Source organism: Coregonus lavaretus (genome assembly GCF_964263955.1).
Source record: "Coregonus lavaretus genome assembly, chromosome: 14".
Classification (NCBI taxonomy): domain Eukaryota; kingdom Metazoa; phylum Chordata; class Actinopteri; order Salmoniformes; family Salmonidae; genus Coregonus; species Coregonus lavaretus.
Window position 1 is genome coordinate 12,331,154 of NC_140001.1, and position 21,388 is coordinate 12,352,541.

At 42.1% G+C, this 21,388-nt stretch overlaps 1 protein-coding gene across 1 annotated transcript in view; it reads right to left on the reverse strand.

The window, feature by feature from the left end:
• The window catches only part of LOC311141194 (transmembrane protein 161B-like), a 44,981-nt gene extending 24,500 nt beyond the window's left edge, over positions 1 to 20,481 (reverse strand). Inside the window, exons 1-2 of the mRNA XM_084176454.1 lie at positions 20,095 to 20,481; positions 2,535 to 2,638 (exon numbers count right to left, since the gene is read on the reverse strand). Of these exons, the coding sequence (XP_084032580.1) occupies positions 2,535 to 2,638; positions 20,095 to 20,097 (107 nt within the window). The 5' untranslated portion in view covers positions 20,098 to 20,481. The remainder of the gene's footprint in view (positions 1 to 2,534; positions 2,639 to 20,094) is intronic.
• Positions 20,482 to 21,388: the final 907 nt, after the last annotated feature.

A 21,388-nucleotide genomic window follows, 5' to 3' on the forward strand; every position in this document is an offset into this window, starting at 1 on the left:
GACAGACTGGACAAACAAACAAAAAAATTGTTGCTTAGCAACCGTATACCAACGTATTCTGTGGAGAAAGAAGTGATAAAGTTCCAATATTTGCATAATTATTGTGATTGGAGGATAGTTGTGAGGGTGATAGAATCAGGATCAAAGCCTATGTTCTCCTCGAGCACATTAATGATAGAATGTTCATATTTGAAGATGGCAAGAATGGACAGTCTCTTTGGCACATCACATGGAGTACAGGGAGAGGATTAGCTAAAGAGACTGCTACAAAGGCTAACTGCCTTCCATTTTTGAAGACATTTATTTTAATTGTTAGAGAGGCAACTTGAGTATCTGGTCAATATAATGGATAATTTGTGGTCACACACGATTACTGAAATGTTTTAGTCATACAGGATACCTCAACTGGCCCAAGGGGGGCGTTGCATAATTTGTGAGGCACGACATGTTTTCTGTTGCCTTGTTTATTATGGGAAACTTAATTGCGGATCTCTGGAGCGACACTATGGGCATCCAGCTTGGGACAAAGCCCCCTGAAAAAAAAACAAGCACTGATGAATTATTAAGTGTGTTCTGAGGAGCTGTTTACTCAAAAACACATCTGGCACTACAGTGAGGGAGGGAAAAAAGTATTTGATCCCCTGCTGATTTTGTACGTTTGCCCACTGACAAAGACATGATCAGTCTATAATTGTAATGGTAGGTTTACAGTGAAAGACAGAATAACAACAAAAAAATCCAGAGAAACTAATGTCAAAAATGTTATAAATTGATTTGCATTTTAATGAGGGAAATAAGTATTTGACCCCTCTGCAAAACATGACTTAGTACTTGGTGGCAAAACCCTTGTTGGCAATCACAGAGGTCAGACGTTTCTTGTAGTTGGCCACCAGGTTTGCACACATCTCAGGAGGGATTTTGTTCCACTCCTTTTTGCAGATATTCTCCAAGTCATTAAGGTTTTGAGGCTGACGTTTGGCAACTCGAACCTTCAGCTCCCTCCACATATTTTCTATGGGATTAAGGTCTGGAGACTGGCTAGGCCACTCCAGGACCTCAATGTGCTTCTTCTTGAGCCACTCCTTTATTGCCTTGGCCGTGTGTTTTGTGTCATTGTCATGCTGGAATACCCATCCACGACCCAATTTCAATGCCCTGGCTGAGGAAAGAAGGTTCTCACCCAAGATTTGACGGTCCATCATCCCTTTGATGCGGTGAAGTTGTCCTGTCCACTTAGCAGAAAAACACCCCCAAAGCATAATGTTTCCACCTCCATGTTTGACGGTGGGGATGGTGTTCTTGGGGTCATAGGCAGCATTCCTCCTCCTCCAAACACGGCGAGTTGAGTTGATGGCAAAGAGCTCGATTTTGGTCTTATCTGACCACAACACTTTCACCCAGTTCTCCTGTGAATCATTCAGATGTTCATTGGCAAACTTCAGACGGGCCTGTATATGTGCTTTCTTGAGCAGGGGGACCTTGCGGGCGCTGCAGGATTTCAGTCCTTCACAGCGTAGTGTGTTACCAATTGTTTTCTTGGTGACTATGGTCCCAGCTGCCTTGAGATCATTGACAAGATCCTCCCGTGTAGTTCTGGGCTGATTCCTCACCGTTCTCATGATCATTGCAACTCCACGAGGTGAGATATTGCATGGAGCCCCAGGCCAAGGGAGATTGACAGTTATTTTGTGTTTCTTCCATTTGCGAATAATCGCACCAACTGTTATCACCTTCTCACCAAGCTGCTTGGCGATGGTCTTGTAGCCCATTCCAGCCTTGTGTAGGTCTACAATCTTGTCCCTGACATCCTTGGAGAGCTCTTTGGTCTTGGCCATGGTGGAGAGTTTGGAATCTGATTGATTGATTGATTGCTTCTGTGGACAAGTGTATTTTATAGAGGTAACAAACTGAGATTAGGAGCACTCCCTTTAAGAGTGTGCTCCTAATCTCAGCTCGTTACCTGTATAAAAGACACCTGGGAGCCAGAAATCTTTCTGATTGAGAGGGGGTCAAATACTTATTTCCCTCATTAAAATGCAAATCAATTTATAACAGTTTTGACATGCGTTTTTCTGGATTTTGTTGTTGTTATTCTGTCTCTCACTGTTAATATAAACCTCCCATTTAAATTATAGACTGATAATTTCTTTGTCAGTGGGCAAACGTACAAAATCAGCAGGGGATCAAATACTTTTTTTCCACACTGTAATTAGAGGAAACGAGGCGGGCGCTTTATTTTTATTCCCCGTCCTCTCGGGTCGTCCCAATAGCTGATGACGCCCTTTGGTCTAAGCAATACTACTAATTATGTTTTTTTTTTGTTTTTTTTTGTGTTTTCAGAAAATGTGCTTTCAGCAGACAACTTGAAAACAGAAAGACTGTTTACAAGTTGAGCAAACAATCGGTTTCACATTGTTAGGCATCCTTTGAAATGAATTGTTCTGAAGGGTACACCAGTGAGGAGATTAAATCATGGCACCGTCAGAAACCAATAAAGCACCGATAGAAACAGAAGGTACAGACTTCTACATTACCTTCCGCTGCAGAGCAGCCATCTTGCGAAGGAATAATGAGGTATGATCTTCTGAATGACACTAGCCATTACCATGGTAACCACCAGCTGCACACCGATCACACCCTAAGGGAGGGAAAACAAATCAAGTTATATTCAAATATGTGCAAAACATTAGGAACAACTGCTTTTTCCATGACAAACTGACCAGGTGAAAGCTATGATCCCTTATTGATGTCACTTGTTAAATCCACTTCAAATCAGTGTAGACGAAGGGGAGGAGACAAGTTGAAGAATGATTTTTAAGTCTTGAGACAGTTGAGACATGGATTGTGTGCCATTCAGAAGGTGAATGGGCAAAACAAACTATTTAAGTGCCTTTGAGCGGGGTATGGTAGTAGGTGCCAGGCACACCAGTTTGAGTGTGTCAAGAACTGCAACGCTGCTGGGTTTTTCACTCTCAAGTTTCCTGTGTGTATCAGGAATGGTCCACCACCCAAAGGACATCCAGCCAATATGACAACAGTGGGAAGCATTGGAGTCAACATGTGCCAGCATTCCTGTTGAAAGCTTTCAACACCTTGTAGAGTCATTGCCCTGACGAATTGAGGCTGTTCTGAGGGCAAAAGGGGGTGCAACTCAATATTAGGAAGCTGTTCCTAATGTTTGGTATATTCAGTGTATAGTACACATATACAGTCTTCCAGATGTAGAGGAGTCATTAAATCATGGTGTTTCATCCTCTGTGAAAAGTTAAATGTACACTACCGGTCAAAAGTTTAAGAACACCTACTCAATCAAGGGTTTTTCTTTATTGTTGTAGAATAATAGTGAAGACATCAAAACTATGAAATAACATATATGGAATCATGTAGTGACCAAAAAAGTGTTGAACAAATCAAAATATATGTTATATTTGAGATTCCTCAAATAGCCACCCTTTGCCTTGATGACAGCTTTGCATACTCTTCGAATTCTCTCAACTAGCTTCACCTGGAATACTTTTCCAACAGTCTTGAAGGAGTTCACACATATGCTGAGTACTTGTTGGCTGCTTTTCCTTCACTCTGCGGTCCGACTCATCCCAAACCATCTCAATTTGGCTAAGCCCAAACCAGATGGAATGGCGTATCGCTGCAGAATGCTGTGGTAGCCATGCTTGTTAAGTGTGCCTTGAATTCTAAATAAAATCACAGACAGTGTCACCAGCAAAGCACCCCCACACCATAACCACTCCATGTTTACGGTGGGAAATACACATGCGGAGATCATCTGTTCACCCACACCGCGTCTCACAAAGACACAGTGGTTGGAACCAAAAATCTCCAATTTGGACTCCAGACCAAAGGACACATTTCCATTTCCATTTTACATTTTAGTCATTTAGCAGACGCTCTTATCCAGAGCGACTTACAGTTAGTGCATACATTATTTGATCGAACCCACAACCCTGGCGTTGCAAACGCCATGCTCTACCAACTGAGTTACATCCCCTGCCGGCCATTCCCTCCCCTACCCTGGACGACGCTGGGCCAATTGTGCGCGCCGCCCCATGGGTCTCCCGGTCGCGGCCGGCTACGACAGAGCCTGGATTCGAACCAGGATCTCTGGTGGCAGAGCTAGCACTGCGATGCAGTGCCTTAGACCACTGCGCCACTCGGTAGTTTATTTCCACCGGTCTAATGTCCATTGCTCGTGTTTCTTGGCCCAAGCAAGTCTCTTCTTATTATTGGTGTCCTTTAGAAGTGGTTTCTTTGCAGCAATTCGACCATGAAGGCCTGATTCACACAGTCTCCTCTGAACAGTTGATGTTGAGATGTGTCTGTTACTTGAACTCTTTGAAGCATTTATTTGGGCTGCAATTTCTGAGGCTGATAACTCTAATGAATTCATCCTCTGCAGCAGAGGTAACTCTGGGTCTTCCATTCCTGTGGCGGTCCTCATGAGAGCCAGTTTTATCATAGCGCTTGATGATTTTTGCGACTGCACTTGAAGAAACATTCAAAGTTCTTGAAATGTTCCGTATTGACTGGCCTTCATGTCTTAAAGTAATGATGGACTGTTGTTTCTCTTTGCTTATTTGAGCTGTTCTTGCTATAATATGGACTTTGTCTTTTACCAAATAGGGCTATCTTCTGTATACCCCCCTACCTTGTCACAACACAACTGATTGGCTCAAACGCATTAAGAACGAAAGAAATTCCACAAATTAACTTTTAAGAAGGCACACCTGTTAATTGAAATGCATTCCAGGTGACTACCTCATGAAGCTGGTTGAGAGAATGCCAAGAATGTACATAGCTGTCATCAAGGCAAAGGGTGGCTATTTGAAGAATCTCAAATATAAAATATATTTTGATTTGTTTAACACTTTTTTGGTTACTACATGATTCCATATGTGTTATTTCATAGTGTTGATGTCTTCACTATTACTCTACAATGTAGAAAATAGTAAAAATAAAGAAAAACCCTGGAATGAGTAGGTGTTCTAAAACTTTTGACCAGTAGTGTATGTAACACAGAAATATATCACTCAAACTTTCAGTGATCAAGTGACAGCTAAATTGAGAATAACTGCAGATTTGAGAGCGGCAAAATACAGTAGTATTGGAATGTATTCCACTGTTTCCAAATGATTCACCTAAAGGGCGTTATGGGTTTCTGCAGAAAAAGCAGTCGTCTCTAGCAGCATACCAACATAACGGGATGGATGGTGTAGTCAAACTACTGGGCCATAAGACGTGGACAATCCTTATGCGACATGCTTAGCTAGCTACTGATATAGCACCAACCCAGACCACACCTTAACACTCCAGCCAGAGAGTATCTGGCATGCAGCTCAGAAAGACTGTGTGGGGTGGGAGGATTCTGAAGTGTCGACCTCTTTTCAGTCATGAACGGAACGTGTCTGGGAATGCAGTGGGTGGCAAGGTTGGGGCGTTCAAATTTTCCATCTCAAATTGCAGACCAGCCTCCATTTAGAAGTCTCTCAGAAGCGATGCAAACGAAGGGGACCTAACAACAGTACTGGCAAGACAGGATGGTGTCAAACCAAGAGAAACACACAGATAGGCTAGTCGATAGCACCATGTTGTAAATACCTTACGAAATGAGAGGGCTGAGAGGTGCTGTCAGTCATCAACTCTTTAACAATATTCAGAGTCCCTGCTCTTAACAGTGACTAATGTTCACAGCCATTTAGACCATGAGTATGGGATCCAACCTGTGGCCTTCTCTTCTGATGAGCGCATAATTCATTTGGCTTAGTATGCATGTTCTCTTCCAGTATGGATGATTTGGGCTTAATTATAGCCTAGCCAAAGCTATACAGGGTGGAAGTTGTGGGCTTAAGTAGGCCTACATGGAATAATACCCTCTTTGCAGTGCTCCATTAACAAACCGTGTGGTATTACTGGGCCCAGGATACATCGGCCTTAGATGAGTTCCCACAATTTGGAGATAGTGTTGTGGCTGTTCATTTTAAGAACACAATAGCATATTATTCTTCTGTAACATGCAATAATGTCTGATTAAAACAGTGTTCACTGCAAAGCAAAGAATAGGAACACGTCTTGTTGACGTTTTGATTAGATTATATCAATTTGGGAAGGGCAGGCCGACTTCTACAGTGACCTTCAACTGAGTTGACACAGGGCCAGGGAAAGAGTACTAGCTAGGTTACTTGTTCATCTCAATGTCAATTCACCTTCCTGGTCCTCCTGACCAAAACAGAACACATGACAGTAAATGTAAGCTTATTTTCCTAAAAATCCACAGATATTGTAGTTCATGATGTTGCGCTTTCTGCTATGTATTGTGGAGGAGAGTTGTTGGACATTTCAAAAGGCTTTGGGAATTGGGCTTTGAGAGTATTCACTTCATCTACTGCCAGGACAGAGAAGAGCTTGTACTGGGCTGAGTGGGAGGGCTAAGAGACCACCAGTATGTTGCAGAACAGAGAACTTGGGTTGGGGTGTAGGGTTTGAGCATAGCCTGAAGGTAGGGAAGGGCAGTTCTTCTTGCTGCTCCGTAGGCAAGCAACATGCTCTTGAAGTGGATGCGAGCTTCAACTGGAAGTCAGTGGAGTGTGCGAAGGCGCGGGGTGACATGGGAGAACTTGGGAAGGTTGAAAACCAGGCGGGCTGCAGCGTTCTGGATAAGTTGCAGGGGTTTGATGGCACAAGCGGGGAGCAGGCAGGCCTTCCCGGGAGGAAGAGCAGCTCTATCTTGTCAAGGTTGAGCTTGAGTTGGTGGGCCGACATCCAAGCTGAGATATCTGCCAGGCACGCAGAGATGAGTGTCGCCACCTGATGTGTTTTATACCGTTCCATTAATTCCCTTCCATCCATTATAATGAGCCCGTCCTCCAATAGCGCCCCCAACCAGCCTCCTCTGATTTATACATTGTACAATACAGAAGAGCACATTCCCCCGAAGTCCAAAAATTAATCAATTCATACTATAGTTCAAAGGAGCAGGCTAAGCAGCAGGGATGTGCTGTTACGGTGACCATATTACCGCCACATTTGCGGTCACGAGTCATGACCATAGTCAAATTCCATTTAGTCCCAGTAACTAGGCTACTCCAAAACTGCGCTCTGATGCTGCTGATGGTCATTAGTAGTCTACCAAACCTGCTAACTGCCAGTCTCTAATGGCCTAGTACTCAGTGATCCATTGTCCATCTAATCACTCTGACATCAATGCAAATGCAATCGAAAATCAAATCAAACACTTCATGAGAGCCAGTGAGCTGATGTTGCGCAACATTTCTAAGGCTAAGCAATTGCGTGAGAACATTTTTCAAACAGGCAAAGTGTCAATACAGGACTAAGATTGAATCGTACTACACCGGCTCCGATGCTCGTTGGATGTGGCAGGGCTCGCAAACTATTACAGACTACAAAGGGAAGCACAGCCGCGAGCTGCCAAGTGACACGAGCCTACCAGATGAGCTAAATTACTTCTATGCTCGCTTCGATGCAAGCAACACTGAAGCATGCATGAGAGCATCAGCTGTTACGGACAACTGTGTGATCACGCTCTCCGTAACCGATGTGAGTAAGATCTTTAAACAGGTCAACATTCACAAGGCCGCAGGGCCAGACGGATTACCAGGACGTGTACTCCGAGCATGCGCTGACCAACTTGCAAGTGTCTTCACTCACATTTTCAACCTGTCCCTGACTGAGTCTGTAATACCAACATGTTTCAAGCAGACCACCATAGTCCCTGTGCCCAAGAACACTAAGGTAACCTGCTTAAATGACTACAGACCCGTAGCACTCACATCTGTAGCCATGAAGTGCTTTGAAAGGCTGGTCATGGCTCACATCAACACCATTATCCCATAAACCATAGACCCACTCCAATTTGCATTCCGCCCCAACAGATCCACAGATGATGCAATCTCTATTGCACTCCACACTGCCCTTTCTCACCTGGACAAAAGGAACACCTACGTGAGAATGCTATTCATTGACTACAGCTCAGCGTTCAACACCATAGTGCCCTCAAAGCTCATCACTAAGCTAAGGACCCTGTGACTAAACACCTCCCTCTGCAACTGGATCCTGGACTTCCTGACGGACCGCCCCCAGGAGGTAAGAGTAGGTAACAACACATCTGCCACACTGATCCTCAACATGGGGGCCCCTCAGGGGCCAGGCACGACTCCAACACCATCATTAAGTTCGCAGACGACACAACAGGGGTAGGATCACCGACAACGATGAGACAGCCTATAGGGAGGAGGTCAGAGACCTGGCCATGTGGTGCCAGGATAACAACCTCTCCCTCAACCTGATCAAGACAAAGGAGATGATTGTGGACTACAGGAAAAGGACCGAGCACGCCCCCATTCTCATCGACGGGGCTGTAGTGGAGCAGGTTGAGAGCTTCAAGTTCCTTGGTGTCCACATCACCACCAAACTCTCATGGTCCAAACACACCAAGACAGTCGTGAAGAGGGCACGACAAAGCCTATTCCCCCTCAGGAGACTGAAAAGATTTGGCATGAGTCCTCAGATCCTCAAAGCATTCTACAGCTGCACCATTGAGAGCATCCTGACTGGTTGCATCACTGAATGGTATGGCAACTGCTCTGCCTCCGACCGCAAGGCACTATAGAGGGTAGAGAAGACTCCAGACACACTAGTCGTAGACTGTTCTCTCTGCTACCGCACGGCAAGCAGTACCGGAGCGCCAAGTCTAGGTCCAAAAGGCTTCTTAACAGCTTCTACCCCCAAGCCATAAGACTCCTGAACAGCTAATCAAAAGGCTACCCGGACTATTTGCATTGTTTCCCCCCACCCCACCCACTGTCTCTTTTATGCTGCTGGCACTCTCTGTTTATTATCCATGCATAGTCACTTTAACTCTACCGTCACTTTAACTTTAACTCTACCGTTCAAAAGTTTGGGGTCACTTAGAAATGTCCTTGTTTTCATAAGAAAAGCAATTTTTTTGTCCATTAAAATAACATCAAATTGATCAGAAATACAGTGTAGACATTGTTAATGTTGTAAATGGCTATTGTAGCTGGAAACGGCTGATTTTTAATGGAATATCTACATAGGCATACATAGGCCCATTATCAGCAACCATCAGTCCTGTGTTCCAATGGCACGTTGTGTTTGCTAATCCAAGTTTATCATTTTAAAAGGCTAATTGATCATTAGAAAACCCTTTTGCAATTATGTTAGCACAGCTGAAAACTGTTGTGCTGATTAAAGAAGCAATAAAACTGGCCTTCTTGAGACTAGTTGAGTATCTGGAGCATCAGCAATCTTGGGTTCGAGTACAGGCTCAAAAAATGGCCAGAAACAAAGACCTTTCTTCTGAAACTCGTCAGTCTATTCTTGTTCTGAGAAATGAAGGCTATTCCATGCGAGAAATTGCCAAGAAACTGAAGATCTCGTACAACGCTGTGTACTACTCCCTTCACAGAACAGCGCAAACTGGCTCTAACCAGAATAGAAAGAGGAGTGGGACTCCGGTGCACAACTGAGCAAGAGGACAAATACATTAGAGTGTCTAGTTTGAGAAACAGACGCCTCACAGGTCCTCAACTGGCAGCTTCATTAAATAGTACCAGCAAAACACCAGTCTCAACGTCAACAGTGAAGAGGCGACTCCGGGATGCTGACCTTCTAGGCAGAGTTGCAAAGAAAAAGCCATATCTCAGACTGGCCAATAAAAAGAAAAGATTAAGATGGGCAAAAGAACACAGACACTGGACAGAGGAAGATTGGAAAAAAAGTGTTATGGACAGACGAATAGAAGTTTGAGGTGTTCGGATCACAAAGAAGAACATTTGTGAGATGCAGACCAAATGAAAAGATGCTGGAGGAGTGGTTCATGCCATCTGTCCCCTGTAGCTCAGTTGGTAGAGCATGGCGCTTGCAACGCCAGGGTTGTGGGTTCGTTTCCCATGGGGGGCCAGTATGAAAATGTATGCACTCACTAACTGTAAGTCGCTCTGGATAAGAGCGTCTGCTAAATGACTAAAATGTAAATGTAAATCTGTCAAGCATGGTGGAGGCAATGTGATGATCTGGGGGTGCTTTGGTGGTGGTAAAGTGGGAGATTTGTACAGGGTAAAATGGATCTAGAAGAAGGAAGGCTATCACTCCATTTTGCAACGCCATGCCATACCCTGTGGACAGCGCTTGATTGGAGCCAATTTCTTTCTACAACAGGAAAATGACCCAAAGCTCAGCTCCAAACTATGCAAGAACTATTTAGGGAAGAAGCAGTCAGCTGGTATTCTGTCTATAATGGAGTGGCCAGCACAGTCACTGGATCTTAACCCTATTGAGCTGTTGTGGGAGCAGCTTCACCGTATGGTACGTAAGAAGTGCCCATCAAGCCAATCCAACTTGTGGGAGGTGCATCAGGATGCATGGGGTGAATTCTCTTCAGATTACCTCAACAAATTGACAGCTAGAATGCCAAAGGTCTGCAAGGCTGTAATTTCTGCAAATGGAGGATTCTTTGACAAAAGCAAAGTTTGAAGGACACAATTATTATTCCTATTAAAAATCATTACTTCTAACCTTGTCAATGACTACATTTCCTATGCATTTTGCTATATTTCCCATTCAAACTAATTTCATATATGTTTTCATGGAAAACAAGGACATTTCTAAGTGACCCAAACTTTTGAATGGTATTGTACATATTTCCTCAATTACCTCGACTAACCTGTGCCCCCGCACATTGACTGTACTGGTACCCCCTGTATATAGTCTCGCTACTGTTATTTTACTGCTGCTCTTTAATATATATATTTTTTTACTTATCTATTTTTTACTTAACACTTATTTTTCTTAAAACAGCATTGTTGGTTAAGGGATTGTAAGTAAGCATTTCACTGTAAGGTCTACACCTGTTGATTTCGGCGCATGTGACAAACACAATTTGATTTGATTTTGATGGCCTCTATTAAAAAGGGGATCCTATCAGCTTTCTATTAAGATAAGCCTGCTATTTTTATTCCTCAACTTTCCTAATATTAACCACATTGCTTTGCAACAGGAGTATAGCCTACTGGCTGGTATGAAAATGAACCGTGAGAAAAGCGTCCTCCATTCGCTATTTAAGTGCATAGATTACATGTTCCGACAGGTGCATGATAATGGTCCATTCTAAATCAAAACTAATTACACACACATACAGTTGAAGTCGGAAGTTTACATACACATTAGCCAAATACATTTAAACTCAGTTTTTCATAATTCCTGACATTTAATCCTAGTAAAAATGCCCTGTCTTAGGTCAGTTAGGATCACCACTTCATTTTAAGAATGTGAAATGACAGAATAATAGTAGAGAGAATTATTTATTTCAGCTTTTATTTCTTTCATCATATTGCCAGTGGGTCAGAAGTTTACATACACTCAATTAGTATTTGGTAGCATTGCCTTTAAATTGTTTAACTTGGGTCAAACGTTTCGGGTAGCCTTCCACAAGCTTCCCACAATAAGTTGGGTTAATTTTGGCCCATTCCTCCTGACAGAGCTGGTGTAACTAAGTCAGGTTTGTAGGCCTCCTTGCTCGCACACGCTTTTTCAGTTCTGCCCACAAATGTTCTATAGGATTGAGGTCAGGGCTTTGTGATGGCCACTCCAATACCTTGACTTTGTTGTCCTTAAGCCATTTTGCCACAACTTTGGAAGTATGCTTGGGGTCATTGTCCATTTGGAAGACCCATTTTGCGACCAAGCTTTAACTTCCTGACTGATGTCTTGATGTTGCTTCAATATATCCACATAATTTTCCTTCCTCATGATGCCATCTATTTTGTGAAGTGCACCAGTCCCTCCTGCAGCATGATGCTGCCACCCCCGTGCTTCACGGTTGGGATGGTGTTCTTCGGCTTGCAATCAACACCTTTTTCCTCCAAACATAATAATGGTCATTATGGCCAAACAGTTATATTTTTGTTTCATCAGACCAGAGGACATTTCTCCAAAAAGTACGATCTGTGCAGTTGCAAACCGTAGTCTGGCTTTTTTATGGTGGTTTTGGAGCAGTGGCTTCTTCCTTGCTGAGCGGCCTTTCATGTTATGTCGATATAGGACTCAATTTACTGTGGATATAGATACTTTTGTACCTGTTTCCTCCAGCATCTTCACAAGGTCCTTTGCTGTTGTTCTGGGATTGATTTGCACTTTTCACACCAAAGTACGTTCATCTCTAGGAGACAGAATGCGTCTCCGTCCTGAGTGGTATGATGGCTGTGTGGTCCCATGGTGTTTATACTTGCGTACTATTGTTTGTACAGATTAACGTGGCGTTTCAGGCGTTTGGAAATTGCTCCCAAGGATGAACCAGACTTGTGGAGGTCTACAATTTTTTCTCTGAGGTCTTGGCTGATTTCTTTTGATTTTCTCATGTCAAGCAAAGAGGCACCTAGTTTGAAGGTAGGCCTTGAAATACATACACAGGTACACCTCCAATTGACTCAAATGATGTCAATTAACCTATCAGAAGCTTCTAAAGCCATGACATCATTTTCTGGAACTTTCCAAGCAGTTTAAAGGCACAGTCAACTTAGTGTATGCAAACTTCTGACCCACTGGAATTGTGATACAGTGAATTATAAGTGAAATAATCTCTCTGTAAACAATTGTTGGAAAAATTAATTGTTTCATGCACAAAGTATATGTCTTAACCGACTTGCCAAAACTATAGTTTGTTAACAAGAAATGTGTGGATTGGTTGAAAAACAAGTTTTAATGACTCCAACTTAAGTGTATGTAAACTTCCGACTTCAACTGTATTATTTAGTATATGTAAAGACAAGGGTGACACAATTATCACTTGTCAATTATGTATTATCACTTTTGAATGACACCCAGCATGTGTAGTAAGGCAAGAAAGAGCACATGGCTTTTCTTTGCGACTTTTTCAAATCATAGTCGCACACATCATGTAGCCTAGCCCATAGGCCGATACGTTTTGATAAGGTATGTATCACAACTAAAGTGGCCAAATAACTCAAAACATAGCTTATAGGCCTAGGACCCCTGGAACATGGTTAGAGAGCACATAGCCTACAGAGAGAGCCTAGTGAAAGGTGTTCTTATAAGCCCAGTAATTGCGCAATCGCATGTGAAAAAATTGTTTTGACTGCCCACTATTTAAAAGAGAATCCCAGCTTTCTCATGCTGCTATATTTACTCAACTCTTAAAAATGTAGCACATTAATTTGCTTTACTACCTGGCATACATAGGCGGCCCATGACTTTCAAATTTGGTGAAGCAAATTTTCACCATAAAAATTCACCTTTACAATAAAGCATTCCATGTATCATCACATTTGCAGACTTACGTAAGATAGCCAACTATTTGTAATGTGATGGGTAGATTGGATAGTCATAATTTAGGCTAATAATATAACCAACTCACTGTTCGCAAAAAAATACCATTCAATGCATGGCTGAGCGCGTGTAGAGTAGGCCTAGGCTATATCAGATACGTTTCTTCTTTCTTTGCATGGGAAAAATGTGGCCTTTTATGAACACATTTCAAGCAATTCTACTACACTTTATATGACTGGAGACAGCAGAATCTTTTTTATAAACAACAAATTACAGGGTAGCCTACTCTGCTGACACTGACAAACAGATCAATAAAAACGGTGTTGTCCATATAATAGGCCTACGAGAAGGGGAGACACAAATATAATATGACGTCCACCTAAACTGGAGGAGGAATTGTAAAAAAACATACTTTTAAATAGCATTGACCCAACAATGATAAATAGTGAATATGCGCAGTGCGCACTCACCTGGGATATTGCCGATGCTCTCAGCTGGTGGCAATAAGATAGGCTATACTGTTATTCGCTCAATTAAGTTGAGAATTTTTTTAACTAAAAAAGACAGTCATTATCTTCTCTTTACAGCAATAACCATTTGCTTTCCAAACTATGTTTTTCTGCGATTGTATTTTCAAATATTGCGATATGCCTGGCTTGGCCTCTGTACTTTTCGCAGACAGTCGCAACGCAACAATAATCTGCCCATATTGCGCGCGCTGCTTTCCTTCCGACTGTAGGCAATACGATTTAAAACAATCCACAACTTATTTTTTTTAAAGAAGGTAATGATCTTCTGTGGCCAAATCATGCTTTAGTAGCCTATTTTGAATTATTGTATTTATTTCTGTATAGACAGGAGTAGGCTAATTAGGCTATATAAATTCGGCACCTAACCTCAATTTGCAATTCAAGTGCAGGCTACGGATGAGTAATTTTTTTTGTGGTTCATTCTAAATAAAAAATAATGTTTAAAAAATGTAATATGTAAAACCCAGATTAAATTAAGAATAGTCTGATGGATGAGAATATTATCAAGTGCTTGTCAAATTGTGAATGAGAGACTGATGAAGTGTGTGCAGCCTGCACAAGAAACAGAGCGCATGCCTTTCATGCAACTATTTTCAAATCATCATTAGAGTCGCATCATGCAGCCTTAGAATGTATAAAAAATCTAAACATATAGCCTAACATTTGTATCACAACTAAAGTGGCATAAATAACTCAATTAAGCATCTATGAGGACATTTTTCTATGTTAACTGCTCAACACAGAATAGCTGCATGTGCGCACTCCGTCTGAAATCTTTTGGAGAAAATGTCCTTTCTATTTATTCAGCTATGTTCAATTGTATTCTTTATACTATAAAATGATGCCACGGAATTCTAAACAAATCTTGTCTGCTAAATGAACTAGTGTAGCCCACAGCCATATGGCACAGCCAGATCAGGGCCTAACATAAGGACAACTCAGAGTATGCTATTCTGTTTTTCTGAAATAGGCTACCTATTCTTCATATCATGTTTCTTTAGACCTACCTAAAATAAATTATGGATTTATTGTGATGGTGTAGGCTATATTAAATGGATTTCTTAGACTTTTTAAAATGTAGATGTTCCAACGGTCTCCATCAGTGGATTGTAGGCTACGCATGGAAGCCAGGAGATGCTAAACGTGTTTATGTTAATTAAAAAGGTAAATTATGATATACAACTGCAGTAACAAAGACGTGAGACCATTTTATTGGCACATTTGAGGCACTTGCACAAAATGCCCTCAGTGCATTACAAAAATGATTGTCCGACTCTCAGCACCTATGATGCTCAGCTGAGAACAAGCAGCAGTCAACAGTAGAAAGCTGACAGTGATAGCCAGCTTTAGCACAGGGGGGTCAATTTCAAAACGTACAGCTCAATATTCCCTTAAACAGGCTGGTTAGAATCATTCGTATCGTGCTGTTCCTTTATCCCCTCACTGTAGGGTAGTCCAACATTTACCCTAATAAGTGGGCTTAGTCATATCAGCACGTGTGTTTGTGAAAATAGGCCTTCGAATAGCACACTTCAGAGTTTTTTGTTGGGCATATTACATAGCAATAACTCTCCCATATGATTACAATTATCACCTCCAAACGCAGAGCCAGACACCAAAAGCCACCAAGACCCATCCTCTCTCTCCGTTCACCTAGCTGTCTGGCTCTGATTACATCAAAAAGCCTTGGAGAACCCTTTTCCATCAGCTGGGGAGACTGCTACCCCAATAGAGGAAATTAGGTCATAAAAGTGCGGGAGAAGAAATGTGAGTGAAAGGGTGACTGTTTTACTGTGTTTACTGTGCATTTGTATTGGCTAATTTTAACTCACTTTCCCCTCCAAGAGTACTCTACTGCAGAATCTGCTGATGTAGCACCTTTTTGAGGCTCAGTGAGTATCAACAACAACGCATGTTAGAGAGAATAAGTTATCTAGTTCACTGGTCTCCTGATTCAGACCTGACCACTGAGGAATGGAGGCATTTGGTAAACAGAGTGACTACCACTGGATTTGAGAGAGTGGAGGGAGAGGTGGGTAGAGAATGCAGAAGAAGAGAAGATGGAGGGAATAGAGAGGGGAGATGTGTGTGTGTGTGTGTGTGGTTGAGAGATCCCAGGTAGGCACCACATAGTGCAGAGTGAACTCAAAGCCAAAGTCAATACCTCCACAGGGGGGACAGGGACCCATTTATGTGTCAATTTAGGCCTATTCTTCATCTGATATTTTGAGAAATAAGACCAACACCTCAGAGTTCAATCCCCTAACTGAAGGCCTCCCATCTTACCCCTGAAACCAACAAGAGCCCAGAGAGGGAAGCCCTGGGTGCCCCCTGCTCTCTGGTTAAGCTGGCAGTTGGTGGGAAGATTCAAGGTTCTCCTCGCAGAAAATGTTTCTCACTACTAGCAATATGGATTCACAGAGACAACATACAACATCATCAAAAGCAGTCAAAGAATGATGTGTAGGCCTACAGTGCATTCGGAAAGTATTCAGACCCCTCGACTTTTTCCACATTTTGTTACTTTACAGACTTATTCTAAAATTGATTAAATTGTTGCTTTTTTCACGATACCCCATAATGATGAAGCAAAAACAGATTTTTAGAAACTTTTGCTAATTTATAACAAATATAAAACGGGAAAAAACTAATTTACATAAATATTCAGACCCTTTACTCAGTACGTCGTTGAAGCACCTTTGGCAGCGATTACAGCCTCGAGTCTTCTTGGGTATGACACTACAAGCTTGGCACACCTATATTTGGGGAGTTTCTCCCATTCATCTCTGCAGATCCTCTCAAACTCTGTCAGGTTGGATGGGGAGTGTCACTGCACAGCTATTTTCAGGTCCCTCCAGAGATGTTCGATCGGGTTCAAGTCTGTGCTCTGGCTGGGCCACTCAAGGACATTCAGAGACTTGTCCCGAAGCAACTCCTGAGTTGCCTTGGCTGTGTGCTTAGGGTCGTTGTCCTGTTGGAAGGTGAATCTTCGCCCCAGTCTGAGGTCCTGAGCGCTCTGGAGCTGGCTTTCATCAAGGATCTCTCTGTACTTTGCTCCGTTCATCTTTCCCTTGATCCTGACTAGTCTCCCAGTCCCTGCCGCTGAAAAACATCCCCACAGCATGCCACCACGCTTCACCGTAGGGATTGTGCCAGGTTTCCTCCAGACGTGACGCTTTGCATTCAGGCTAAAGAGTTCAATTTTGGTTTCATCAGACCAGAGAAACTTGTTTCTCATGGTCTGAGAGTCCTTTAGGTGCCTTTTGGCAAACTCCAAGTGGGCTGTCATGTGCCTTTTACTGAGGAGTGGCTTCCATCTGGTCACTCTACCATAAAAGCCTGATTGGTGGAGTGCTGCAGAGATGGCTGTCCTTCTGGAAGGTTCTCCCATCTCCACAGAGGAACTCTAGAGCTATGTCAGAGTGACCATCGGGTTCTTGGTCACCTCCTTGACCAAGGCCCTTCTTCCCTAATTGCTCAGTTTGGCCGCACGGCCAGCTCTAGGAAGAGTCTTGGTGGTTCTAAACTTCTTCCATTTAAGAATGATGGAAGCCACAGTGTTCTTGGGGACCTTCAATGCTGCAGAAATGTTTTGGCACCCTTCCCCAGATCTGTGCCTCGACACAATCCTGTCTCGGACCACTACGGACAATTCCTTCGACCTCATGGCTTGGTTTTTGCTCTGACATGCACTGTCAACTGTGGGACCTTATATAGACAGGTGTGTGCCTTTCCAAATCATGTCTAATCAATTGAATTGACCACAGGTGGACTCCAATCAAGTTGTAGAAACATCTCAAGGATGATCAATGTAAACAGGATGCACCTGAGCTCAATTTCGAGTCTCATAGCAAAGGGTCTGAATACTTATGTAAAACTTGTTTTCGCTTTGTCATTATGGGGTACTGTGTGTAGATTGATGAGGAGATGTTCTTATTTAATCCATTTTAGAATAATACTGTAACGTAACAAAATGTGGAAAAAGGGAAGGAGTCTGAATATTTTCCGAAGGCACTATGTCACTTTTGAACAACACAATCATGGTGTGCTACATGTGCATAGATTGATTATTATTAGACTATTATCCATATTATTTACTATTGTGCAGCCATAGTGCATCCCTTTAAAACAGCTTACTACAGTGAACTTACCCCTGAAACGAGGGCCGAGTGCATGAGAGCAGCAAGCTCACATAAGGCAAATCAGTGACTTTCTGAGTCTGTCCCACTGACCATCACAGATGACAATTTAGCCAGGGTTGTGGGTTCGTTTCCCACGGGGGACCAGTATGAAAATGTATGCACTCACTAACTGTATATCGCTCTGGATAAGAGCGTCTGCTAAATTACTAAAATGTAAAAAAAAGACACGAATTGCATTAGAAATGGTATCTCCATGACGATCTCTGTGTTATAAACCTTTTATAACTGGCATATCAACCACCAACTTTAGTGAGTGAGTGCATCCTTAGTGACACTGACCTGGTGTCCTATAGCTCACACCTGTGCTTCCATTACACATTTTATTATTTATTTTATTTAACCTTTATTTAACCAGGTAAGCAAGTTGAGAACAAGTTCTCATTTACAACTGCGACCTGGCCAAGATAAAGCCAAGCAGTGCGATAAAAACAACACAGAGCTACATATGGAATAAACAAAACGTACAGTCAATAACACAATTGAAAATCTATATACAGTGTGTGCAAATGTAGTAAGTTATGGAGGTGAGGCAATAAATAGGCCATAGTGCAAAATAATTACAATTTAGTATTAACACTGGAGTGATAGATGTGCAGACGATGATGTGCAAATAGAGATAATGGGGTGCAAATTAGCAAAATAAATAACAATGTAAATAACAATATGGGGATGAGGTAGTTGGGTGGCCTAATTTCAGATGGGCTGTGTACAGGTACAGTGATCGGTAAGCTGCTCTGACAACTGATAATTAAAGTTAGTGAGGGAGATAAGTGTCTCCAGCTTCAGAGATTTTTGCAGTTCTTTCCAGTCATTTGCAGCAGAGAACTGGAAGGCCAAAGGAGGTGTTGGCTTTGGGGATGACCAGTGAGATATACCTGCTGAAACGCATACTACGGGTGGGTGTTGCTATGGTGACCAATGAGCTAAAATAAGGCGGGGATTTGCCTAGAAATGATTTATAGATGACCTGGAGCCAGTGGGCTTGGCCATGGGGCGGCGCACAATTGGCCCAGCGTCGTCCAGGGTAGGGGAGGGAATGGCCGGCAGGGATGTAGCTCAGTTGGTAGAGCATGGCGTTTGCAACGCCAGAGTTGTGGGTTTGATTCCCACGGGGGGGCAGTATGAAAAAAATAAAATAATAATGTATGCACTCACTAACTGTAAGTCGCTCTGGATAAGAGCGTCTGCTAAATGACTAAAATGTAAATGTGAATTAGTAGTGAGGGCCAGCCAACGAGAGCGTACAGGTCACAATGGTGGGTAGTATATGGTGCTTTGGTGACAAAACGGATGGCACTGTGATAGACTACATCCAATTTGCTGAGTAGAGTGTTGGAAGCTATTTTGTAAATGACATCGCCTAAGTCAAGGATCGGTAGGATAGTCAGTTTTACGAGGGCATGTTTAGCAGCATGAGTGAAGGAGACTTTGTGTATGGCTCATCAAAAAGCAGTATCACAGTATACACACGTCGCTCCGAATAGGTAGAAAATAACCCGAAAACATACCACCTCACGGAGGTCATTGAGGTCGAAACGAGTGTTCTAGATGTGAGAAACACCTTTCCCTACTGGAACGTTCTCATGAGCGATAAACAAAGTGAAGGTAGCAAACTAGCACGGTTAAATTTGCTGGGCATCACGAGCGCCAAATTAGCAATCTATGCAGTTGTCAGAATAAGATTGATAAAAACATTGGTTAGTAATATTAGCTAATTTGCATTCACTGCACAGGTGTCTGAGATTTACTACCTGCCAGTAGCTAGCTACAGTAACTAGCTAGTTAACGTTAGCTACTAACTAGCAAGGGGGATACCAAGCTAACGTTTGCTAACTTAGTTAGCACAGGAACCGAATGCATGACTTGGAACTGCAAATTTAGCTAATATTACAACTTGTTGTGAAACACTACAGTATATATTAGCATGTTCTAGCTATATCAAGATGCGAACCATTGCTGCAGTGCAGCTGTATTAGCTCTGATATCAAGCTAACGGCTAGCTACTGTAGCCATAGGATACTCACCATGTTGATGCAGTGGTGCTGAAAAGGACTCAACGCCGACAACTGTCACATAAAGCTCCCCGAGTCGAAAATCGAGCGTCGCGGAGCACATAAGCCTTTTCTGAAGTTAGTAATATTTAAGAGTAATGAATTTGTAAATCAAACTGCTGCCCGTTTGCTGCAATTATATTTAAATGATCCATTCATTTAATCTCGGTTCGAGTGTTTTCAACGGTCGTCATTAATTAACACAGTACAAAGTCATAAACCCCGACTATTTCGACAGTTTATCTTCTTAAGATGTGATCTTAACCCTAACCACACTGCTAACTTTATGCCTAACACTAACCTTCAATTAAGACCAAAAAGCAAATTGTTGTTTTCATGAATTTTTACGATATAGCCAATTTTGACTTTGTGGCTGGGGTAACTAGTGGAAACAGTTTTCAACTGGAGTAGATCATGCTAATAGGCGTCAATGGATATGCCAGTTTACAGTATTACCTATGTGGGCGTTACTTTCCTTGAAACAAAAGACTTGCGCTTTGTATTTAATCCTTGAAAACCGTATTCAAGAACAGTGATATATATTTGGCATACTTTCTATTGTAATTTCTTGATTTTATTAAGGCATTATATACAACACAATAAATGTAACTAAGGACCCCTAAAACGGAAGACTTGAAGTTACACGTGACTTTTATTTTCGAGATGGGCTCAGTGTTGCCAATTTAGCAACTTTGTCGCTAGATTTAGCGATTTTTTAGACTACTCCAGCGAATTTTATTGGTAAAAGAGTATAGCGACAATTTTTAATTTCAAGGCTGCCCCAGTGACTTTTGGTTGACCTAGCGACTTCCCTGTTTGTGTGTGTGTGCAGCCTTCACTTGCACGCCTCGGTCCTCTCCCCACTGCTGCAGCATCAGCAAATTAAGTGCATTTATTAAATCGGTTCCTTGTTTTTAAATGACACCACAGCTTTCCAGGGCTTAAATATTATTAACAATGATAAAATAAATAATATATATATATATATATTTATTTTATTTATTTATTTTTATTTCACCTTTATTTAACCAGGTAAACCAGTTGAGAACAAGTTCTCATTTACAACTGCGACCTGGCCAAGATAAAGCAAAGCAGTGCGATAAAAACAACAACACAGAGTTACATATGGGGTAAAACAAAACAAAGTCAAAAATACAACAGAAATACATGTATATACAGTGTGTGCAAATGTAGCAAGTTATGGAGGTAAGGCAATAAATAGGCTATAGTGCAAAATAATTACAATTAGTATTAACACTGGAATGAT